Genomic DNA, 25,144 nt, shown 5'->3' with positions numbered 1-25,144 from the left:
CTCCCTATGTCAGTTAAATATTAGCCTAATCTCCCTTCTGTTCAAATCAACTTGAAAAAGGATAAAATGTACCAAGCTGTTTTTCCACCTGGAGACCAATCCTATATAATAAAGCCCTAATATGCAGGTTGATCAAACAGTAGAAGGACTAGCAGAATAACTGGTCACTACGATACGCACTAACCTCCACATGGGGCTCACGGCTGGCTCACAGCTGGTGAGCGCAGCAGTGGGCGTGCTGCTCAGCCAGAAGTTAGACTCACGGCTGGCTAGTGCAGGGCTGTGGCGGGAACCTCTCCTGCCTCTGTTGCAGGCAGGCAGTTAGGAGTAAGGGGTCCTGGACTAAGAGAGCCCTGGACTGCGAGAGGGATGTCTGACTGCCAGCTTAGGCCTGATCCCCAGGCAGACATCACCTAAGGGTCTCAGACTGAGAGAAGACACAGGCCTCATTGAATGATTTTGTGTACTGGGCCTCTAGTTACAGAATAAGATTTCAGATTTCACCACTTGAAACTTTAGCAGGAAATATTTCTCACCAGTAAACTACAAATTTTACTATACAATTTCTCATATAGAACTATCATTATCTTTGGAGTGGGCTTGCAGTGGAAGTAGTTGTAGGACACAGAAGTGAGTCTGTATATAGCATAAGTTCACTGGATGCTACTCTTATCCACAAGGTAATTGCTATACCATGGCAGGTCTGCAGCATTGCAGAAGTAGTTGCTGTGGCTCAAGATATGCCTCACAACCTCAGGGTACTACTTGTTTCAAACCACTTCATACTCAGTTTATTCCACTTCTGAGTTTCTTAGCTTCACATTATCTTCAGTCTTTTCATGGTATCAACCTGAAAACATGAACACAAGATAGCCAAGAGCTAGGAGTGGACCCAAGTACATCACTGGATGAACCTTTGACCAATGTCTCTCCCATTGGAGAAAGCCCAATTTTCAAATATAAATTCTCTGTGAAAACTTGAAACATGATAATAGCTAGTAACCCACATGTAAGATCACTGTCAAATCAATCTTGTTTGTAAGGAATAAACTACTCTAATGCAGAGGCAATGATGGCAAGTTGCATTGCCTCCATTTCTTAGCACAACCTGAAAGAACCCGCTTTGTAAAGTCAAGGAATAGGAATATGAGGCTGACTTTAGTCTTGTCATTTCCTATTCTGTTGGGTTTAGCTCTTCAGACATTCTACTTTACGCAGAGTAATTACTCAATAATATTTGTTGCTAAGTGAATGAATTAGAAGTTTTTCACACTTGTCTCTAGAGGTTTCAGTGACCCTGTCTTTTCCCAAATCCATATGATCAATAGCAACATCAAGAAATTTTAGGAGTCCACTGTGTGGGAGAACATATTTGGCAATAATACATCTGATAAAGGTTTAATATCCAAAATATATAAGGAACTCATACAACTTAACAAAAGGAAGATAAACAATTCAATTTTAAAAATGGGCAAAGAACCTAAATAGACACTCCGCCAAAAGGGACATACAGATGGCCAAGAGACATATGAAGAAATGCTCAAAGTCACTGATCATCAGAGAGCTGCAAATTAAAATAGCAATGAAGTATCACCTCACACTTGTCAGAATGGCTAGCATCAACAAATCAACGAACGACAAGTGAAGAAAAGGGAACCCTATACTCTGGTGGTGGGAATGCATACTGGTGCAACCATTATGGAAAATAGTACAGAGTTTCCTCAAAAAACTAAATATGGAACTGCCATTTGACCCAGTAATCCCACTTCTAGGAATATATCCTAAAATACCAGAAACACTAATTAGAAAGAATGTATTCACCCCTATGTTCATAACAGCACAATTTACAACAGCTAAGATCTGGAAACAGCCCAAGTGTCTATCAGTAGGTAAGTGGATAAAATAAAGCTGTAATACATTTACACCATGGAATACTATGCGGCAGTAAAAAATGATCTCTTATCCTTTGATACAGCATGGAAGGACCTGGAGAGTATTACACTAAGGTAAATAAGCCAATCAGAGAAAGACAAGTATAACATGATGTCACTCTTATGTGGAATCTAATGAATAGAACAAACCAAATAGATCCAGAGACACAGAAACATGGAAAAGACTGATGAATCTCAGGGGGAAGGCAGGAGTAGGTGGATGAGAAGAGATGAGCCAAAGAACTTGTATGCCTATATGCACAGCCCATGGACACAGACAATTAGGTGGTAAAGGCCTGGGATGGGGGCAAGGGGTGGGCTATAAGGAGTCAATGGGGAAAAAAGGGAGACAATTGTAATACTTTCAACAATAAAAATTTAAAATAACTAGCTAATCCTATATAATAAAAGCCTAATATGCTAAGTGTCTGGTTGTCCAAAGTATAATATGTTAATGTTATGATAAGGCTGCTCAACTGCTCACTATGATGTGCTCTGACCATCAGGTGGCAGATGCTCAGGCCAGTAGGTTAGCTTGCTGCTGGGGTCTAGCCCATCAGGACTGAGCGAGATGGGCCAAACACACTCTGGAGCCTTCTCGCAGTCTTTCCTTGGCTGGCCAACCTCCCATGTCCCTCCCTGGCCCTGATCATGCACCAATGGGGACCCTCAGCCTGGCCTGTACCCTCTCTCAATCTGGGACCCCTCAGGGGATGGAGAACTGGTTTTGGCCCAATGGTGGAATGACCGGTCGCTATGATGCGCACTGACCACCAGGGGGCAGACACTCAATGCAGGGCTGCCCCCTTGTGGCCAGTGTGCTCCCATAGGGGGAACACCACTCAGCCAGAAGCCAGGATCATGGCTGGCAAGTATAGCAGCAGTTGCGGGAGCTTCTCCTGCCTCTGCAGCAGTGCTAAGGATGTCTGACTGACAACTTAGGCCCATTCCCCAACGGGACCTAAGCTGTCAGTAGGATATCTCCTGAGGGCTCCTGGACAGGCCAGGCTGAGGGACCAGCCCCTGCCCCGAGTGCATGAATTTTGTACACCTGGCCTCTAGTTACAAAACTAAAAATCAATGAAAAAAAATCCTCCAGTGAGGGTTAAATAAATAAAATTACCTCCAATACCCCAGTCTTTTGTACTGACTGTAGAGATTAAAGGCTTAAGTAGTTTCCTAAAGAAATCCATTAACAAACATACCCTCCAAAAAATTTTTTCCACCAATAATACATTTCAATTATACATTCCAAAATATAATTGGAAATACTGTATAAGACTCACAGAGATTGATAGAGGAATTATAACTCAGTCAGGAAAACCAAGATTAATAATTCTGTTCTCACAAATTAACCACTATTATTACTGATCCATAACCTGTCTGAAAATAGTAAGTTCTAGGGGACACTGTAATGACTCAGTCACTTGGATTATTTCATGACACACAGCTCAAATATAAACCACTGTTCTCTTTATTTTTTTCAAAAAAGGCTGGATTTATTATTTCAGACAACTGCACAGTAACTTTTATTTTGTTCATGTTCCTGGCATCACAAATCTGAAATACAATTTTGTTTCTCAATTAAGAACATATACTCTGAAAAGTGATTAGGTTTGTTATTTTTTTAATTAACCATCCTACATAAAGAATATTTTTTAAATCTTTGCTAGGCAACATACTAGCTTTATATTTTATAACCTCTGCATAAAAATGAAAAAAAAATTAAAGCATACAAATTTCACATTTTTCCTATATTTAAAATATCTTTTGTTTCCTTTAACAGATTTCTATATCCATTACAAAATATTTTTAAGCTCGCCGAAACCGGTTTGGCTCAATGAATAGAGCGTCGGCTTGGGGACTGAAAGGTCCTGGGTTCAATTCCGGTCAAGGGCATGTACCTTGGTTGCAGGCATATCCCCAGTAGGGGGTGTGCAAGAGGCAGCTGATCTATGACTCTCTCTCATTGATGTTTCTAACTATCTCTCTCCCTTCCTCTCTGTACAAAATCAATAAAATATATTAAAAAAGAAAAGAGAAAAAAAAAGAAATCCTTATTTAAAAAAATATATACATATATATATACATATATATATGTGTGTGTGTGTATATATATATATATATATATATATATATATATTAAGCTCAACTGCCCATTTAAGACAGAATAAAGGAATTTGAGAGTATCTGAACTAAGCACCATCTTCACTGAAATGAACCAAGAATTCTATCAGGATCCTCCTGGGCTTCCCAGCCATGCCTTCCTGCAGATATAAAAATCTCATCGTTGTTAGTCTACCCGCTGTGTCTAAATGTCCCCCTTTGGATGAGTCACAAATGCTTTCAGGAACGTTGTGCCTGGGCATGCTGAGGCAGATCTATTCTTTCCAATGTTATTAAATCAGCAAGCTGGCAATCTACAACCTGTCTTGCATAATGTTCAGTACCACAGTTCTCTTTAAAATTAGGAATCTGTGTCTCTTGGTAAACATCAAGATCAAAGGTCAAATGAAGGATTCTTAGCCTGAGGTCTAGACACCTTCTCTCTCTAAGTTCATCTCAAAGATAGATGAAATTTATAAAATAAGTATCTGGAGTCTCTAAGAAGATTACTGCATGTTGGAAGGTTCTATTTCTAATGACAAATGGTTAATTGATCTGTATAGTTCAGGGTATTGGGGCATAGTTAAATGAGAATCAGAGAGCTCACCTCCCCAAAAAATTAATTTTTCCCTTTCTTCCATTCTTTTTTTTTTTTTTTTCCTCTTCATATATTTTCAGTTTTTCTACTTCCTTATTTTTTTTTTAAATCCTCATCCAAGGATATGTTTTACTAACTTTGGAGAAAAGGACAGGGAGAGAGAGAAATATCCACCAGTTGCCTCCAGTGTACACCCCTCAGACATTCCAACTGAGCTACACAAACCACCACTCCACTTCCTTAGTCTTTTTACACCAAAGCAATTATCAGTAGTTGCTTGAAATTTATTACCCACAATAATTGGGAGAAAAATTACAACCATTAAGTTGGTCTAGCACAATTTCTGGCAAACACTTAATACATGCGACTTTTGATTTCTTCCTTTCTCAGCTCTAGTGTACAATGCAGCCATAACTATTCATCAGATATTTGAGCTTTATCTTTGAACTAAAGAACTACTGTGCTGCATGAAGAGTTGCATGCATACTATGTAATTTTATATTGATGCTTAAGCAATTTTAAAAATGTATTGATTGTTGAGAGAGAGAGATTTGTTGTTTCACATGTTTATGCATTTATTGGTTGATGGGTGTATTGTGCCCTTACCAGGGGTCAATCCCACAACCTTAGAGTATCAGGACAATGTTCTTATCAACTGAGCTATCTGGCCAGGTCTATAATTTTATGTTTTGTTCAAAGAGTTGATAGAATATAGACATCATTCATATAAATTTTAAAAATATACAGCAATTTATTATGTTTTACATGATACAAAATACTTATAGTCGGGGAAAAATAGTTATTCTCTAAAACTGTCAATGAAACATAAGATACATTCTTAATGTGAATCATAGGTTTAGGAATGATAAAACTACTTTCTCCAAAGACACAATATTAACTATGTCCCTCTGTTGATAATTCTTTCATTAAAATCTATTTTAGTTTTCATAGTTCCCTTTGTCCTTCAATAAACAGTAATATTCTGGCAACTTATTCAGGTAATTAAAGTTGGAATCATTCATTCTTTCCATCATTAAGTTCTACTTTTTCTAACCTGGAGCTTGTGTGACCAGCACAGTAAAATTTAAGGAATGTACCCCTGGTTTCCACACCCACCCCAACACAATCTGGTAGCTCATCCTCATGGAATCCAATTAGTAACTGGTAAGATTCTGGTGATGCTGTCTGAAAATGTGTCCACTTGTTCTCTAATTCAGTAAAACTACTGGCTCACATGTGAAGCTGGTGAAAGGAAGGAAGGTGAAGCCAAAGCTGGTGCCCCTGAGGAGTTGTTTTGGAATAAAGCTGTGAGGCCTCCCACTCAGTTCAAATTAATAGGCCACTGTCTCTTCTGCTTTCATCGGAAGAAACAAAAACAAGATAGTATCTGTTATGATCAATAGTACATAGTCTCAGGAACATTTGTTTAGGTTTACTTCCTTGCCTTCCAAGAAAACTAGATATTTAGGCACTATTTCATGATGACACAATTAAAATTTACCTTTACAAACATAAAAATGAAGATATGTCATTTGTAGCAAAAATTCAAATTAATTTTCTTATGTTTTTCATTATTTAATTTCTAAATAGCAACAGAGGTAAGAACTTTTTAATGTGATTTAATATCACAAGAGAATCTTGTTTTCTCAGAAAGGGACTGCTTTAAAATTCCAAGAAGGTCAAACTAAGTACCATAAAATTAATTAAGGTCTGCCCATCATAAGTAAAACCCTTCAACTATTATTGAAATGTAAGTTAATTACTCCCAGGAAAAAGATGGTATCAGCAGAGAAAAGATAACTTAAGGGGTCTTTTTGTTTTCCAAAACGGATGGACATGTGTGAGCTCTAATATCATTGTGTTTAGAAACGGCTTCATCCAGATCCAGCTGTACACCATTCACATTCACTTCCATGCAGCCATTAAAAAAGGCAGTCACTGGTGCTGCGTTGAATGGAACACCTGTTAAAAGAGAATATTAAAAAATTAGTCCAAGATTTTTACCATCTTATTTACTTACACTTAGAGGAATTACTCAAACTTCCCATTTCCGACCAAATTCTACTCCTAAAGGAAAAGTTAATTATGTAATTCTATTTAATGAATTTATATAAGTGCCTATGTGTATAAGGCACTGTGCATAGCATTGAACTCAGCATACATGAATTCCTTTCATTTCATAAACACTCAGTTCCACCCAAACCTAAGATAAACACACTTGAGAGAAATGAGCACATTCTTACTTATAATGATGAACTTCATTATTGTCTCTTTCAGTCTGAGCAACAGTTTAAGTATTGTTAAATCACTTTTTCAACTCTAAATTATAGTGACTTAGAAATCTTTTTTAAATGCCATGATAAATATGTTTCTTTTATTATTACTGGGATTAAAGCAAATTTCTTTATTTTCCAAAGAAATAGTTTCTTGCTGAGCACACATTGGCAGATCATGATAGGGAATTCACTTTTATGTAATGTTTGGTTCTAAAAAATAACAATTTTAATGATACTTCAGTGAACAGTTTATGGCCTTTGGGGCTTTCTACACTTTCATTCTCTTTATCAAATGTACTATGTAGTAACATCCTTGGATTCCTAAGAACTACGGTTCACTGTAAAAATACCTATCTCTTTACTGCTTTTTTTTTTTTTTTTTGAATCTCCACTCCATGAATCTTAATTCCCAATAGATATTCTGTCCTTACTCTTTTTTCTCACTACCTTAAGCAAATATATATACTTTAAATTTTCTACCTCTAACTTGACAATATACTTTTCTGTGGGCTTATATTTATTAAGAAATCCTTTTAACTGTGGTTGAGCACTATAGATTATGCCACTATTATTAAAAAAAAAAATCTCAGGATGATCAATTTTCCCTAATTTTTAATTCATAACATGCAATGTAATATGCCAATTTTGCACAACAATTATAATTTACCCATCCCATAGGTGACATACACTATTAATATCTCAATTTCCTGTTTCACTTAATTTTTCCTCACTTTCTTCTAAACCTATCTTGCCTGAAGTCAGTCTTCAGTGCAGTTTTGCCAAAGCCCTGGAACTACTGGAGTTTTCATAATTTTACTTATTTTGAAAACTGCATTCAAATAATTTGTGAATGAATTAGTAGTGGGTTTCGATGTAGAATTTATTCATTTGAACTCTAATTATAATTTCTAATAATTAACCATGCTAACTTAACTAACTTCCTATTAATCAGCCGACATACTTAGCTATCTTTATCTATTTATCTATAACTGTTAGAGCCTATTTATTTCTATTCCTCCAAAAGCCAGATAAAAATTCCATATACGGGAAATGAAGATCCTGATCTGTTAAAGTAATGGAATGAAGGTTACTAAAGTCCAGACATCGAACTCAGAATTCTCCCCATAAGAGTAACCTGCAAAAGTATTTGAAAATTCTTTTAAAGAACTTTCTGCTTCAAATTTTTTTTTGGCCTTTTAAATTAAAATATTTATGCCAATTTCATATTTCCTAATATAAAATTAAAGAGGAACCTGCTTTTTCTCCATTATGGTGTAAATTCCCCACCCATGCTACTGCTCATGCCAGATACCTAGGAGATCTTATAATTATTAAATCCTATTAATTTAATTTCTCTTATACATCTCCAGTCTAATAACTGTATACCATCTCCATTGCCATCAGCATAGTTCAACAGCCTCCTCATCTGTAAAATGGGGTAATAATAGTACCTACCTCATAAAACTATTTCGAAAATTCAATGAGTGGATACATTTGAAGCACTATGAACAGGTAGTACAGTTATTGCTGCTGTTATTAATACTGCACCTTCATCTGGACTACTTCAGGTAGTCCAACTCATCTTGTTCATTTTTGCCTCTCATGTGTCCATCCCCATCCATTATACAGGGTGCTATATTGATAATATACAATACAACTCGTTTGTCTAAAACTTTGTAATGACTTTCATAGCTCCTAAAATTAGATTCCGGACCCTGTCCTAGGACTACAAACCTCCTAATTCACCCCTACCCCCACCCAGTTCAGAGCCTCATCCTGCACTGCCATCCCCTGCTCAGTATGCTTTCACCATATTGATCTCTATATTCCTCAAGCATGTCAACCCCTTTCTAGCACATAGATAATTTTATTTGCATATTAATGCTAATCCCCACCCCCACCACCTAGGTAAAGTCTTTTAATCCTTCAAATATCAGATTTATATATTGGGTGGGGAGAAGCAGAAGAAGGTAAAGGGGAAATAAATGGTAATGGAAGGAGACTAAATTAGGACAATTTTATTTTTTTAAATTTTTCTAATTACTTGTTTAATGTCTGCCTCTGTCACTAGATTGTAAAACCCTTAATATTACTGTACTCCTAGTGCCTAGGATGTAGGTTCTTAAGAAATACTGAGTGCAGAATGGATGAGTTAAGAATAAATATTGAATTCACAAGACTATTATGAGGATGAAATGAAATAATAAATTCTTTCTAGCTAGGATAGCCAAATGAGGCAAAATGTGGTTAGTTTCAGTTCACTTTTTAAAAAATAAACAAAAATGTACAATAAAATGTCAATTCAAGCCATGAAGAAACGTATAATGGATACAAGGATTCTGTTTTCCTTTCTAATGTCCTTTTACTAAAATTATTTATTTAAAATACTATTGTTAGGTTTGATCAAATAATCGTTACCCCTCCCCTGGGAACTGACCTTTAGGCCACTTCAGAATGTACATTCCCTTCCTTTTAGACCACATTCCACTTGCTAAGACCATTATCTCTCCCTTCTGGTCTTTCCCAGGATCTGGATCTGCACAGAGAAATCTCTGCCCAGAAAAAAACCACCTAGAGTCCTTTAAAAATCTCTGACTCCCTGTCCCTGGGTGCTGGCATCATTTGGGGGCTCAGCCCATCTGGTATTCAGATTACCTAATAAATTCATAATTCCTCACCACTTTGACCTCGTGTGTTCTTCCTTCGATGCCCTTAACAACTACCACTGTGATTAAAAATACACTTTTTAAAACTGAAGAAAAAGTAAGCAGATACCTGGAAGGCCACCCAGGTAAGTGGCAACTGTTCCTTTCATTGCTTTGTCCAAGATGCCAAATTCTCTTTGAAGATCTTCAGAGTAGATGATGTCATTTTTAACTGGAGTCAACAGCACCAGATGTGTTCTGTTGAGTCTGAATTCCAGATGAGATTGCTGACTGGAACACAGACTTAAGGTCTCTATCCGGGATATTACTGTATTTTCAACAGATACCAGGATATCCTAAAGAACAGGCAGACTAAGTATAAGTACTGATGGGAATACTACTTAAGAATGATTTAGAGTTTTTGGAACTGAATTCCAATGAGAAAAAAATGTATGATAGAGCCTCCAAATTTAAATGAAAACAATACTACTTATTATCTATATATATATATAAAAGGCTAATATACAAAGTGTCCCCTTGGGAGTTCGACCTGAAGACTGAGAGTTCAATCGCTTGCTATGATATGCATTGACCACCAGAGGGTGGCTCAGAATGAAGGAAGGCCCTAGCTGGCAGCTGGAAGGCTCTGAATGGCCCTGATCACCAGCCAGGCCCTTAGGGACCCTACCCATACAAGAATTTTGTGCACTGGGCCTCTAGTAATAATCATAATTTTAGAATATACATTAGTTTTATAAACTTCAGGTTTAGCTAAGATGTAAATGTATGGTGACTTCTGAAAATTCAATAAACCATCAGAGTTGTGATACTAACAACTAGAACCTAAAGTAGTGTCTTAAGCAATATTTTTCTATCAATGAACCTTCTTTACTTCAAGACTTGCATATAAAAAATAAAGACCCTAAATCACTGTTTGTTAGGAAAAAAGACTTGGAAAACGTAAAGTGCCTTAGTAAGACTAGATATTTTTGTGTCACCCAAGCAATCTAATAGACTTGGGAAAAAGTAAATGAGGAAACCTGGAGAGAGAAACCTGGAGGGATCACCAGCTGTAATTTACAGAGTATTTAACAGATGATTCTCAAAAGAGAACATATATTTATTTTGCTGAACTTTTCAAACTACTGATACACAAAAGTACTCAACTTGTTGAGTTTGATTCATGCATATAGCTTATATACGTAGACAGGAAATGTTAATGCTAAGAGAGAAAATAAAATCAAAACTGGGGAGATGCAGTGCTATCATGCTTCCCAGACATCAGAGAGTCTGAAAATGTCTACTCAGGAATCCAAGATGCCAGTGTTAAATCTATACATCTCAAATACAGGTTATTCAAGAAGATCTGTTACTGTGATATGCGTTTCAGATCCTTGAACTTGTTTAGACTTAAAGATGGTCAGCTGAAAGATGTTCCAGAATGATCAATAGTGTGTGGAATAATATTATAAAACAAAGTACACAGATCCCGAGAAAGCAACCTGACATGCCAAAACAGGGAGCCATGGAGACAAATGGCAAGGGGATGACATAAATATCAAAGGCATGGCCAGCAGGCGTTAATCTCCACTACATGGACTTAATGGTAAAGATAGGAATTCCATTTTGTTAAAATAAATAAATAAAATAAAAACATACACACACACAAAACACACATACATACACGTGTGTATGTATGTGTGTTTTGTGTGTGTGTATGTTTTTATTTTGTGTGTGTGTATGTTTTACACACACACACACAAAACAAGCAAACAAAAAGCAGAAATCCCAGTATGGTAAGCTCTTGTGGTGATAGATTAGAGATAAAAACTCAGCAGGATCTTTTTAGGTTGCTTACAGTTAACCATCAGAAACTCCTCCAAGTTATCTTTTAAGTTGCAAACAACACCTTTTTATTACTACAGACATTACTCAATTATATATCTCTTTCTAAAAGCCCCAGAGAGTATCCATGCCAATCCTGGCACAAATGTAAGCTTCTTGCTGTGACTCGTTGGAATCCACAGCGGATGACATGAGAACAGAGCTATTAGACTCTAATAGAAAGCTGAATAATACAGATCTTCTGATAAGTCTCATGTTTCTTTTGAAGCAAGAGTTTTTCCTGTTCTGCCTCCTAATTTTAAACCAGAATTGCCAGCAAGAAGCCACGTGAACTGCTTTTAGTTTTCTCTAGTCTTTCCTAATTTACTCGTGAGAGAAAAGATCAAGTGTGCCAGAAAGCACAAGCATTATAATTAGGCACTGAATAGCTGAGAGCAGATTGTAGTCAGACTCACTTCTATTATGCCAGTTCAGACTAATTCCCATGATTCCTCCAAAATTCTGAGTAAGGGTGGATCCCGAAGTACTCTGAAAAGGCTCCGAGCAGCCTGTTGTGTGAGTCTGCTTAATCTTAGCTACACATGCAATAAAGCTTTTCAATTTCTCACCCTTATGTCTTGGTTCAGATCTCAGAAATAAGCCAACAAAAAAGTAACAATAATGGACATCTATTGAGTCCTTAATGATGTGCTAGAGATTGTATCAAATACCTTACATCAGCAATCTCATTTAATCATTAGAATAGCACTTTGATGTAAAGACTGCTATTATATCCATTTTACAGATTTAAATAAAAAGCAAGGATCATAGCCCGGCTAGCATGGCTCAGTGGCTGAGCGCTGACCTATGAACCAGGAAGCCATGGTTTGATTCCTGATCAGGGCACATGCCCCGGTTGCAGGCTCATTCCCCAGTGGGGGGCGTGCAGGAGGCAGCAGGTCAATGATTCTTTCTATTTATTGATGCTTCTATCTCTCTCTCCCTCTCCCCTCCTTTCTGAAATCAACACAAATATACTTAAAAAGAAAAACAAAAAATAAGAATCATAAAGGGTTAGAATAAAGTTACCTGAAGCTTCTCAGAGGAGGAGTCCACCAAGGACAAGGCAAAAGGCACGGTGTCACCTGAAACCAAGGCAAACATAACACCAGTGCCCGTGGAGGGACGAATATTCAAAAACACATCCACATGCCAAGCATCAGGGTTGGATATATTACCTGTTTAAACAAACAAAAATTAGGATCAAAGGACACCAGAAAGAATTATTATAATCCTATTACTATTCAAAGCCATTTTTGTGTAATATTATACTAGAGATTGTAGTTCTCCCTGCTCAATAATCTATATAACCTCGGCAAAACAAAACACAGAGAAAAATTAATGCAGGAAAGAAACACATAAACGAAGCCTAAGCTTTCTGTACCTCCCAGAGTGGAATTCCGGACAGTGGCATTTAAGATTATGAATTTTTCCTGTTTGCTCTTTAACAGCTCTTCCTTCTGCTTTGTAAATTCACCAATGATCAAATCTCAGAGTGGTCATATTTTAAAGTATACATTTAGAAGGAAATTCAACATCTTTATTGTAATATATCTGAGGGAAAATTTGGGTATAGCTACCATCACAAGATCACCACTTCCCATCCATAAAGAGGTGAAGTTAGAGCAATAGAAAGGTAAAATATGATTTCTAAGCATAGGGGAGTCGGGGAGTTTGATAATAGGGAAATACTCTTAAGTCAACAGCTAACTTTAAGATTTGTTAGAGACTCTTCTGTTATTCTCTTGCATAATACCTAATATTCTTTTTCTTAATTACTAGGTTAATTGCCTACCACACTACAATGCAAGCTCTCTACCATCACTGTGTTTTCCATAGAAGTCACTCAACACATATTTCTTGAATTAATGTTTCCAAAATTGTTTGATTCCTAAAAATATTAGTTCAGAATCTGAATGCAATTTTCCTCATTTAATAAAGTAAAATATAGCAATAACTCAAATACAACTTAAAGACTTTGAAAGGATGAATGTGAATGGAGAAAATAATTTTCCTTTAACAATATGTTCTTCCATTTAGCCACATCTAATGCTATTATATTTTTTCATTATAATAGTCTAATTCCTATTTAAGAGAAAATATATATTATATATAATCATTTTGAATTAAGTAAATTTAAGGCAATAACAAAGTCAAACTAAAATGAACATGCAAATGCTCAGAAACTATAATGTAAAATTAAATATTAATTTAAAAGTAGATCTCTTTCAAATTACCCATAAAAAAACTAATTACTTATTAAGGTGTGGTGTTTTGTTTTTTGTTTTTGTTTTTGGGTGTGTTTTTTTTGATACAATATAATTTTTATTTTCTTCTTTTTCTGAATTCTTTTTTCTTTCAAAAAATTGTTGTGGGCCAATTATTTTCCTGTATTCAGTCACCAATGCACTTTAAACATTAAAAAAAAAAAATAAAAAAAAATCCTTTAACTCTAGCCAGTTTGGCTCATTGGATATCATCAGCCCCTAGACTGAAAGGTCGGCAGTTCGATTCCAGTCAAGGGCACATACCTTAGTTGCAGGCTCAATCAGTGGCCTGCTCCAGGTATGTGCAGGAGGCAACCAATCAATGTGTCTCTCTCCCATCAATGTTTCTTTCTCTCTGTATCTCCCTCTCCCTTCTAATTTCTCTAAAAATCTGTGCAAAAACATCCTTGGGTGAGAATTAACAAAAAAAAAGAAAGAAAAGCCTTTATTTACAGAACAGAAATAAAAGTTTAAAACACTGTATTAATTTATGTTTAAAAAGAAAAAGGAAGTATTGGTATAAGGCTCTTCTGTAAAACTGTAGTAAGTCTTTTTCAGGTTGCAAATAAACTCAGGTAAAATACAATGTTTTCTTAAAGCAGAGATATTAGGTTAACACTAACTTTATAATGTAAGTTCTTAGTAGCTCAAAGAAAGACAGAAAAAGGCAAAGAACCCAATAAAATAATTAAGATATACCATATAGAGAGATACTCAACTTTAGTAAAAATTGGAATAATACTATTTAAAACTATGTATAAGATTTAACTTATGGATTATCCAATTGAAAAGAAATCTCAAGCATACACCTATTTTTTTCTGTTGGTAGAAGTAGAAATTGACAAAAATATTTGGAAGAAAAGCTGATCAAACAGTAAGAAGTATACAATTGCATACCCTCTAAGAGAAATAATCTAAGAATGTCCTAAAGACTTAATTACATAAATGTACAAGGATGTATGTCCAAGGATACTCACGGCAGTGTTATTTGCAAAGGTAAAAGCTTGGGATCAGTCTGGCAAGTCTATTTAGACTGTGGAAAACTGGAAAGGGCACTGTCCCCACCCTTACAACATCAAGAGCCCAACTATCTACATAATCACACTTTTCTTGGCAAAGCACCTAATTAGAAACCTAAAGAAAGACAGGAGGGACAAAACGGGAGTACTCACTTACCAACGCAAACATTAAATACTATACAATTTGGTAAGAATTTATGTTAAAAATGTTTTTATCTTTATTGTTGAGTGTATTACAGATGTTGCCTTCTTTTCTCCCACTGCCCCCTATCCACTTGGTTCGCACTGGGTTACTACCCTATTGTTTGTGTTCATAGGGACTGCATATATGCATATGTTGTTGTTTTTTTGTTAATCTCTTCCTGCCCTCCAATCACCTTTCCCTCTGAGATTTGTCAGTTTATTCCATGTTTCCATGCCTCTGGTTCTATTTTATTCATCAGTTTATTTTGTTCACTAGATTCCCATTTCATTTATTATTTTTAGATTCAATTGTTGATAGATATGTATTTATTGCCATCTTATTGTTCATAATTTTTTATCTTTTTTACTCATTCTCCATCTTCTTCTTAAAGAATACCCTTCAACATTTCATGTAATACTGGTTTGGTGGTGATGAACTCCATGAGCTTTATTTTTTTTTAATTAATTAATTAATTTATTTTTTGTCTGTGAAGCTCTTTATCTCACCTTCAATTCTAAATGACAGCTTTGCTGGGTAGGATGATTTTGGCTGTAGGTCCTTGCTATTCATCACTTTGAATACTTCTTACCAATCCTTTCCTGCCTGCATAGTTCCTATTGAGAAATCAGCTGATAGTAATATGGGTGCTCCCTTATAGGTAACTAACTGCTTTTCTCTTGCTGCTTTTAAGATTCTCTTCTTATCTTTATCCTTTGGCATTTTAAATATGATGTGTCTTGATGTGGGCCTCTTAGGGTTCCTCTTGTATGGGACTCTATTCTTCCTGGACTTGTAAGTCTATTTATTTCACCAGGTAGGGGAAATTTTCTGTCATTATTTCTTCAAATAGGTTTTCAATATCTTGCTCTCTCTCTCTTCTCCTTCTGGTACCCCCATGATGTGAATAATAGCATGCTTGAAGTCCCAAGGCTCCTTACACTTTCTTCATATTTTTTCTTTTTGCTCTTCTGACTGGGTAATTTTTATTTCCTTATATTCCAAATTGTTGATTTTATTATCGTCATCCTCTACTGTTGAATCCCTATCAATTATTATTTTTTCGTGTCTTTGATGTTCTCACTAATTTCCTTGAAATTCTCACTAAGACTCTTGAAAAATCTCACCAACTCCCTTGAAGCTCTCATTAAGATTCCTGAGCATCCTTATTAACCATTGTTTGGAACTCTGTATCCAGTAGTTTGCTTATTTCCATTTCATTTAGTTCTATTTCTGGAGATGTCTTCTGTTACTTCATTTGTGACCTGTTTCTTTGTCTCTGCATTTTGGCTACTTCCCTATGTTTGTTTCTATGTATTAGGTAGAGCTGCTATGTCTCCTGGAACTAGAAGAGTGGCCTTCTGAAGTAGGTGTCCTATAGGACCCAGTGGCTCATCCTCCCCAGTTACCTGAGATGGGCACTCTAGTGCACACCAGTGTCAACTTTGTGCAGTTTTATTGTAGTTGAGCCTTGATTGTTGTTGATGGAATTGACTCCCAGGCCAATCGTCTATGAGGACTAGCTGCAGCTACAGCAGAAGAGCTGCTATGCTGCAGACACCCCTATGGAGCACGACTTGCTTCAGTGGGGATTTGGTGCTCACTGAGTCTGACCCTTGAGTGTGTTGCTCATGGATGCATAAAGCTGTGATATATCATGGTCTGAAGCTGTGCCCTGGATGCATTGGCTCTGGGGCCCTTTTGGAGGTGCAAAGTCTATGCCCTGCCTGGAACCACCTATCAGGAGCTACAGACTGATCTGAAGATGGCTGCTACTTGTGTTGGCCTTAGAAGTGCCCAGGAGAGGCCACGCTGTTAAGCAAGGCAGGCTGTTGCTAGTGCTGGGACTGGGGCCTCTTATTGAGAGGTATGAGGCATGCTAATGACAGCTGATGCCTGTTTGTGATATTTTAGGGAAATCTGAAGCCTGATCCAAGACAGGATATTCATATGGAATAGCTGCTGCAAACAGCTTGGATGGGGCTGCAAATTTGGTGGGTGGTATCTCAGGAAATCACCTTAGTGAAGCAAATAATGTGAGCCAGGTTGGAGACTTGGATATGGAGACCTCAGGGGGAGGTCTCAGCACAGGAACAATGACCCCTACAAGAACTCTAGTCTAGGAGAAAGCTGTCCCCAAATTCTTGATCTGATACCAGACAATCCAGTTCCTCCCATATGTCCCTGGATTCTCCCAAGCCACGGCCTCAAGCCTTGGAGCTCAAAGTGAGTGAATCTGAATAAGTCCATTGTGCTTCTCTTTAAGAGAAATTACCTGGGACTCCAGCAGCCTCCCTGTCACTCAGCCATAATCCCTGCTGGTTTTTATAGCTAAAGTTTTTGGGGAAGGGGGGTTCTCTTGCCAGCACTGGAACCCTGGGCCAAGGAGTCTGGTGTGGGGCTGGAAATCCTTGCTCACCACTGGAGGCCTCTGAAGCCTAGATATCCCTCCTGATTAAAAACATGGAACACATTGGGTGTCGGACAAGCCGGTCCACGCCTTTGCCCTTCCTACCAGTCTCAATGTGGTTTCTTCTTTACTTCTCTAGTTGTAGGACTTCCATTCAGTCAGATTTCAAGCAGTTCTGAATGATGGTTATTCTATATTTTAGTTGTAATTTTGATGTGGTTGTGGGAGGCAGTGAGTACTGGTATTTACAAATGCCATCATCTTGGTTCTAGAACTAGGTAAAATTTTAACAACTTGCTAAAGTTTTAGTGGGAGCTGGTGTGATAAATAAGCTCTGGGAATTGCAGAAACATGATAAATTCATACCAATTCACAGGCTTTCTATCGATACACATACCTTACTGGGTGCTCAAGAGAAAAACTGGGGGCAGAGAAAGAGATTAAAAAGTGCCATTTTCGGTTTGGCTCAGTGGTAGAGCATCGGTCTGCGGACTGAAAGGTCTCAGGTTCGATTCCGGTCAAGGGCATGTACATTGGTTGTGGGCACATCCCCAGTAGGGGGTGTGCAAGAGGCAGCTGGTCAATGTTTCTCCTCATCGACATTTCTAGCTCTCTCTCTCTCTCCCTTCTTCTCTGTAAAAAATCAATAAAATATATATATATATGTATATACATTTTTTTAAAGTGTCATTTTCCTAATTCAGGCCTGGGAAAGAGAAGCAGCAACCAGCAGGATAGGCACAAAGTCCCACCCAGATCAATCTCTGTCTCTTCTACACAACTAAAGCATTAAAGAATGGGGGAAAGGTTGAAAACCTGTCGCCATAAGGACACATGTGAAGACCCATGTACTTACAGATTATAGAATAGAAATAAGAAAACAAAAACCATCTATCTACCATGAAAAAGAACAGAAAAATTACCTGAATCCTAGAAATCTCCCCACTGCTGTGACAGAGAGAGACAATGAAAAGTCCAATCCTGAGCCCCAGGAATACAATACTCACCTAATGTTATATAAACAGTTAGACAGACACGAGCAGAGCAAGGACAATGGGGCAGGTACAGACACTCAACAGAGCAGAAAGCCCAAATGCTTAACAAGGAGCAAAACTAGGAAAAAAGAACCTCATCCCCAGTGTAACCTTTCCTCCCCTAGTAAAGTGATTGTCATGCAATTTTAAACCCTCCCCCTCCCCCCACCTTTTTCTTCCTAAAGATAACATCTAGGCCTAGGTTGTATTTTTAACTCCAGGCCCCAAAAAGCAGCTAAACCAGACAAGTGATGCAATGGCTGACTCAGGACCTGCTACACTGACCCCCTGACCTGGCACTGACATTGACCCCCTGCCCTGGCACCGACCAATCAGTGAATACCACAACCCTGAAAGGGCACACCTGGAAAGTTGATGAATGTTCTATTGAAAACTTCCCCTGAGACTTCCCCTAAGATTTTCAACTGCAATGGAGAGATAAAGACACTGCCCCACAGGGAATACACATGCACTATTCCCTTTGCCTTTCTTCCCTCTAAGGCACCCCACAAGACTTGGAACCATGGGAGCAATAGGCAGCAGCAGTTGGTCGAGGGCTAACCTCCACGCCTTGTCTCCAAGACCCCTTTTCTCTGACTTCTCAGTGAGTCAAAACATCCCAGGGCAGGCTTTCCTATGCCTTATTCTATGCCCTTCTTTGTTTCACTGTCCCAAAAAGCCATTAAATCCTTACTTACTTTGCTACACTTTGTCTTTCGATTGAAATATTTCCTTCAACAAGACAAAAACCGAGGTTTCATCATCTCCCTGGTAACAATAAGACTGAATCTGTTCCCAGAACAATAGAGAATAGTCCCGTCCTCCCCAAACCCCCACCACCACCACCACCAACCCCTCTAAGAGGCTAGCAAATGTCAAGGAATGAGTAAGAACACTCTACTGGGTGAAGCAAGACCATGTACAGACACTTTCCTGATGATGATCATAAAGAGAATAGCTAACCCAGCCCAAAATGGCTTAGTGGTCGAGCATCAATCTATGACCCAGGAGATCATGGTTCAATTCCCCGTCAGGGCACATGCCCAGGTTGCAGGCTCGATTCCCAGTAGGAGGCATACAGGAGGCAGCTGATCAATGATTCTCACTCATCATTGATGTTTCTCTCTCCCTCTCTCTCTCTCTCTCTCTCTCTCTCTCTCTCCCTCTCTCTCTCTCTCTCATTCTCTTCCTTCCTCCCTCTCTCCCTGTCTCCCTCTTTCTCTCTTTATCTCTGAAATCAATAAAAATATATATTAAAATGAAAGAGAAAGAGAGAGAATACCTAAACCTTAGGACAGGTAAGCTATTAAGAAAACCCCTCTAGAGCAACATAGCAGGATACAAAATTAACACCCAGAAGTCTATGGCATTTTTATATACCAATAATGATCTCACAGAAAGAGAAACTAAAAAAATCACTGCAACAAAAAAATTAAGATACCTAGGAATAAACTTAATTAAGGAGGTAAAAGACTGGGAAAACTACAGAATGTTGAAAAAGAGATAGAGGAAGATATAAACAATTGGAAGAATATACCATGTTCATGGAATGGTAAAATCAACATCATTAAAATGTCCATACTACCCAAAGCAATCTATAGATTCAATGCAATCCCCATTAAAATGCCAAAGGTGTATCTCACAGACTTAGAACAAATTCTCCAAAACTTTATATGGAATAAAAAAAGACCCCAAATAGCCACAGCAATCCTGAGAAACAAGAACAAAGTAGGAGGGATCACAATACCAGATATCAAACTATATTACACAGCCTCTGTTCTCAAAACTGCCTGGTACTTGCATAAGAACAGACACATAGATCAATGAAAATAACAGAGTACCCAGAAATCAACCCACACCAGTATGTTCAATTAATATTTGACAAAGAAGGCAAGAACATACAATGAAGTCAAGAAAGTCTCTTTAATAAATGGTGTTGGGAAAATTGGACAGATACATGTAAAAAAATAAAAACAGACCACCAACTTACACCATTCACAAAGATAACTCAAAATGGATAAAAATTTTAAATGTAAGACAAGAAACCATAAAAATCTTAGAAAAAGCCATAGGCAGCAAAATATCACACACATCTCGTAGCAATATGTTCACAGATACAGTTCTTAGGACAATGGAAACTAAGGAGAAAATAAACAAATGGGAGTACAAAAAAATAAAACGTTTCTGCACAGCAAAGGAAACCATCAACAAAACAACAAGAGAGCCCATTGAATGAGAGAACATATTTGCCAATGTTACATCCGATAAAGGTTTAATCTCCAAAATTTATAGGGAACTCATACAACTTAACAAAAGGAAGATAACAATTCAATCAAAAATGGATAAAGAACCTAAATAGACATTTTTGTAAAGTAGAGAGAAGGCCAAGATGCATATGAAAACATGCTCAAAGTCACTAATCATCTAAGAGATGCAAATCAAAATGACAATACCTATCAGAATGGCTATAATCAACAAATCAACAAAAAACTAGTGCTGGTGAGGATGTGGAGAAAAAGAAACACTCATGCACTGCAGGTAGGAATGCAGACTGGTGCAGCTATCGTGGAAAACAGTATGGAGTTTCCTCAAAAAATTAAAAATGGTACTCCCATTTGACCCAGCAATTCCACTTCTAGCACTATATCCAAGAAATCAGAAACATCAATAAAAAAGGATATATGCACTCCTATGTTCACTGCAGCTCAATTTACAATAGCTAATATTTGGAAACAGCCTACGTGCCCATCAACAGTTGAGTGGATTAAAAAAACAGTGGTACATCTATACAATGGAATACTACACTGCTGTAAAAAAAAGAAAGAAAGAATGCTTGCCATGTGCAAGCATGGATGATCTGGATAGCATTATGCTAAGCAAAATAAGCCAGTCGGAGAAAGATAAGTATCACATGATCTCAATCGTCTGTGGAATAAAATGAACAACATAAACTGATGAACAAAAATAGACACATAGAAGCATCGAACAGACCATCAAACTTCAGAGGGAAAGCATGGGAAGGTGGAAGGGGATCAAAAGAAGAGATCAGCCAAAAGACTTGTATGGATGCATATAAGCGTAACTAATGGACACAGACAATAGGGGGGTGAGAGCCTGGGCTGGGCAGCGGGCGGGGGCTAGCAGAGGTCACTAGGGGGGAAAAGAGATATATGTAATACTTTCAACAATAAACAATTTAAAAAAATACCTCTGTCTAACCAGCTGCTACCCTAAGCACAAGATAATATTAAAAGAATTTGAAAAGTAGTCACAGAAACAACAAAACCTACGCCACTCAACACTTGGGTAAATTTTTAGAAAGAAGCAAATGAAAATACTAGAAATGAAGATGCATCCTTTTAATTATATTAATTAGTAGACTCAATACAACCGAGAAATTATTAAACCTTCAATTGAATTTACCCAAAATTAATCAGGCTATGTGCCAATAATCTTTAGGCATATTCAACTACATTTTTCCCTCAATATACTGGGGAAATTTTTATTAAAAGTATATAATAATATGAATAAGCTTAATACTATGCTTGGCAAAAAGTAGGCACTCATAAGGTTTACTGAAGGAATTACTGCTATTCGTCAATGAATAAATTTAGTCATTAATGAGAAAAGAGAGATAAAATGGGAAATCACTTACTATAATCTATGCTAAATTGAGCAACTCCAGAACCAGGATAATAGGAACCTTTCTCCACAGTGATAAAACAATGCTTATTTTGTCTTTCTTGAACGATTTCATCTACTTTTGCAGTTCCTTGATTCATCAAATTCCAGCCTCTCATACATCCATCTAGACGAGGATTAATCTAACAAAATAGAATATACGTCAAGAAGTGCATTTTTAACTTGTAAGTCAGACTGATAGTGGCTTAACTGATTATAGAGATGGGTTTTCAGTTAGACGGAAAACCTTTTCTTCGATGTCATTTTAAAAATATTTTAATATTCTGAATTTATCTAAAATTTTCTTTTCAAAGTGTCCTTCAGAAGGATAGTCTTTTCCAGGTAAAGTGAGTTATGCCATCATAGACCTCCATTAAAATCCTAATAATTTTTAAGACTTCAAGCCCTACATGCCTCTTCTGTCATTCAGGGGTAACTTTCCTGCTCACAAGTTCCATATATGTTTCTGGCTGTGGCCCTGGGCTCTATGCTGCTTTCTATTTTTCTCTAATTGCATTTACCATACAGACTTGTCTTGCCATGAGACTCAAGCATTGACAAGACAGACCTGTGTGGTAAATACAATTAGAGGACCTCAAGTGTTTCCATTCTTTAGCCTCATCATGGCACCCAGTCAGACTGAAGATATGTGGTGGCTATATGTGGTGGCTATGTCATAAATAGTTGATTCTTTTTGAATAATTTACTTTATTGTTAAAGTGTCTGGATTTATCAGTTTCAAAGAACAGGTATATTCACTCTGACATGGGTTAACTAATTCAGGTTTTATATCATATTACAGAAATATTTTAAGTTAGGGTAACTGTGAATTGCCATGAGTGAAAGATACCGGTAAATATAAAATAGTAAATATTTAAGTTAGGTCCAATTGGCAGATCCATGAATACAGCTGAAATATTTAAAACTCTCCAAGAAAAATGACTAGTCTCCTTCATGAAACCTATTCCACAGTTACCAGAAAAACATCATGTTCAGAAAATCATCTGCTGTATGTAATTTCAAGCTGCAGTCATACTCCCAGTAAAGATTTCTTAAATAAAAAAAGTTCCACCTTATATGCCCATCTTATCTCCCAAATTTAAGGCCTAAGAAAGCTCTTTAACTGACTATAAAATAATGTATTTTGGGATTCAAATATATGAATAGCTATTACGTTTAATGGCTAAATATGTACAATTATGATGTTAGCCATGAATTGAAGCTTAAGAATTTAAAATTTTCTATTTCACTGCAAGCAAGTAGAGGAAAAGGTGGTTCTCCTTCCCCAAGTGGAAGATAAGCTTATCAATTATGTGAAGCATTGCTTCCAGTGACTGATCGATCAGGAGGCCTTTCCAGATCTCTGATAGTAGAGGAAGTGTCTTAGAAAATATTTCAGCCCTAACCGGTTTGGCTCGGTGGATAGAGCATCAGCCTGTGGACCAAAGGGTCCCAGATTCAGTGCTGGTCAAGAGCATGTACCTTGGTTGCAGGCTTCTCCCTGGCTGGGGCCTTAGTCAGGCCTCAAGCAGGAGAGGCAACCAATTGATGTGTTTCTCTCATATAGATATTTCTCTCTGTCTTCCACTCTCTCTAAAACTTCAATGGAAGAATATCCTCAGATGAAGATTAAAAAAAAAGAAAATAGTTCAGTTTGTTTATAATGTTCACCTTATTTCATTTTTATAGCAGTTGATATATGGCTTTCCTTTTTATAATGCATAGTGAGAACTTTCCCTACTATTTGTAACAAATGTTTTCCAAGTTCTGGTGCCCAAATAAAAATAAAAAATAATAAAAATTGCTTGAGGTTAAATGGGCTCAAAAACACTACACTCATTTTTCTGTTTCCTTAATGTAACTTTAAGGGCCACTAATATTTTTCCATGTTCAAGTTGTTAGTTGATATGTTCAATAAAATAACTTCATTTGACTTTTGTAATATCTTCAAATATATTACAGACAAAAGGAACTCATTCATGATGAATGAATTAAAAAGCTTGGATCATTACCGGCTTAATGAGTGTATTCTTCAGTGTCCGAGGTAAGCCTGCAAAGTATACTTTGGTTTCTACAAATCCAACTGTAGACTTAAAAAGTCTCTCCGGCTTATTTATATTTATGATGGCTTCTCTAGCTATTTTCACACTAATACTCTGTTCCAATTCTTCCACGGAGACCTACAATTCAAAAGACAGAGATTATCAAACAACCAAATATCCTTGCATGTCATAGTAAATATGAATTTTGAATAATTCTGTTAATATTCCAGTAAACAACTTTCCAAAATCATCATTTTAATGTAATTATTAATTTTTCCCAATATATTTGAAATGCCAACTGATTATAAAGGTGATAAAAATGTGTTTTAAAGGAATAGTACTTGATTGAAAATTAAATGACTGTATTTTAAAGTTCAAAAAAATCAATATTATTCTGTTAAATTTAAACATCCAATTAAAATATGTGTCCTTCCAGCCAATATGCCATAAAATGCAGTTTTAAAAAGTGAGTTACTCTAGAAAATCTTAGAATATGTTTAAGTGTTCTTAAATATATGTGTATTTTATTGTATAATAATATACATAGAATAAATAATATAAATAAATTCTCCATATAAATTAAGAGAAATCAGTACATCCAGCATTCTGGTTATTACACACAAATAATATTTTATTTCGAAATTACAAAGTAATTGAGGTTCTTAGGAAGCACAAAACATAAAATTTTACCTATTTCCCAATTTTGAAAGTAGTGTGGGTTCTAAAATAAAGGTTAGTAGTGATGGTAAACAACAATTAAGAAATCCTATAAAGGCAAACTAAAGAACCATGTTGCAATCTCATGTAAAATTGTATCATTCAACATGCAAATTTTTCATTTACTAATTATTAATGGAGGCCAAATAATAGGCATATTAAAACACCACTATAGGAAGAGAAAAACCATTCCCTAAAGTAAAATAAATTTGGTAACATGTACAGATTTAGGCAGTGTATACTCTCTCCTTAATATAGCTAATCATGTCACTTTGCCCTAATGACTATTCCCTCTTTGAAAGACATTACTTAAAAAAAAGAAAAGAAGATGCTCCTAATAGCCTTCAGAACAG

General features: G+C 36.7%; 1 protein-coding gene across 1 annotated transcript in view; it reads right to left on the bottom strand.

Moving 5' to 3' along the window:
• Window positions 1-5,362: 5,362 nt before the first annotated feature.
• Window positions 5,363-25,144, bottom strand: part of PROS1 (protein S) — a 76,568-nt gene continuing 56,786 nt past the window's right edge. Inside the window, exons 11-15 of the mRNA XM_036445123.2 lie at window positions 24,045-24,212; window positions 22,007-22,175; window positions 12,470-12,618; window positions 9,687-9,912; window positions 5,363-6,597 (exon numbers count right to left, since the gene is read on the bottom strand). Of these exons, the coding sequence (XP_036301016.2) occupies window positions 6,437-6,597; window positions 9,687-9,912; window positions 12,470-12,618; window positions 22,007-22,175; window positions 24,045-24,212 (873 nt within the window). The 3' untranslated portion in view covers window positions 5,363-6,436. The remainder of the gene's footprint in view (window positions 6,598-9,686; window positions 9,913-12,469; window positions 12,619-22,006; window positions 22,176-24,044; window positions 24,213-25,144) is intronic.

This window comes from Pipistrellus kuhlii, unplaced genomic scaffold, assembly GCF_014108245.1.
Source record: "Pipistrellus kuhlii isolate mPipKuh1 unplaced genomic scaffold, mPipKuh1.p scaffold_m20_p_2, whole genome shotgun sequence".
NCBI classification, from domain to species: domain Eukaryota; kingdom Metazoa; phylum Chordata; class Mammalia; order Chiroptera; family Vespertilionidae; genus Pipistrellus; species Pipistrellus kuhlii.
The sequence above is the reverse complement of the archived record's forward strand: the minus strand, read 5'-3'. Positions and strand labels throughout refer to the sequence as shown.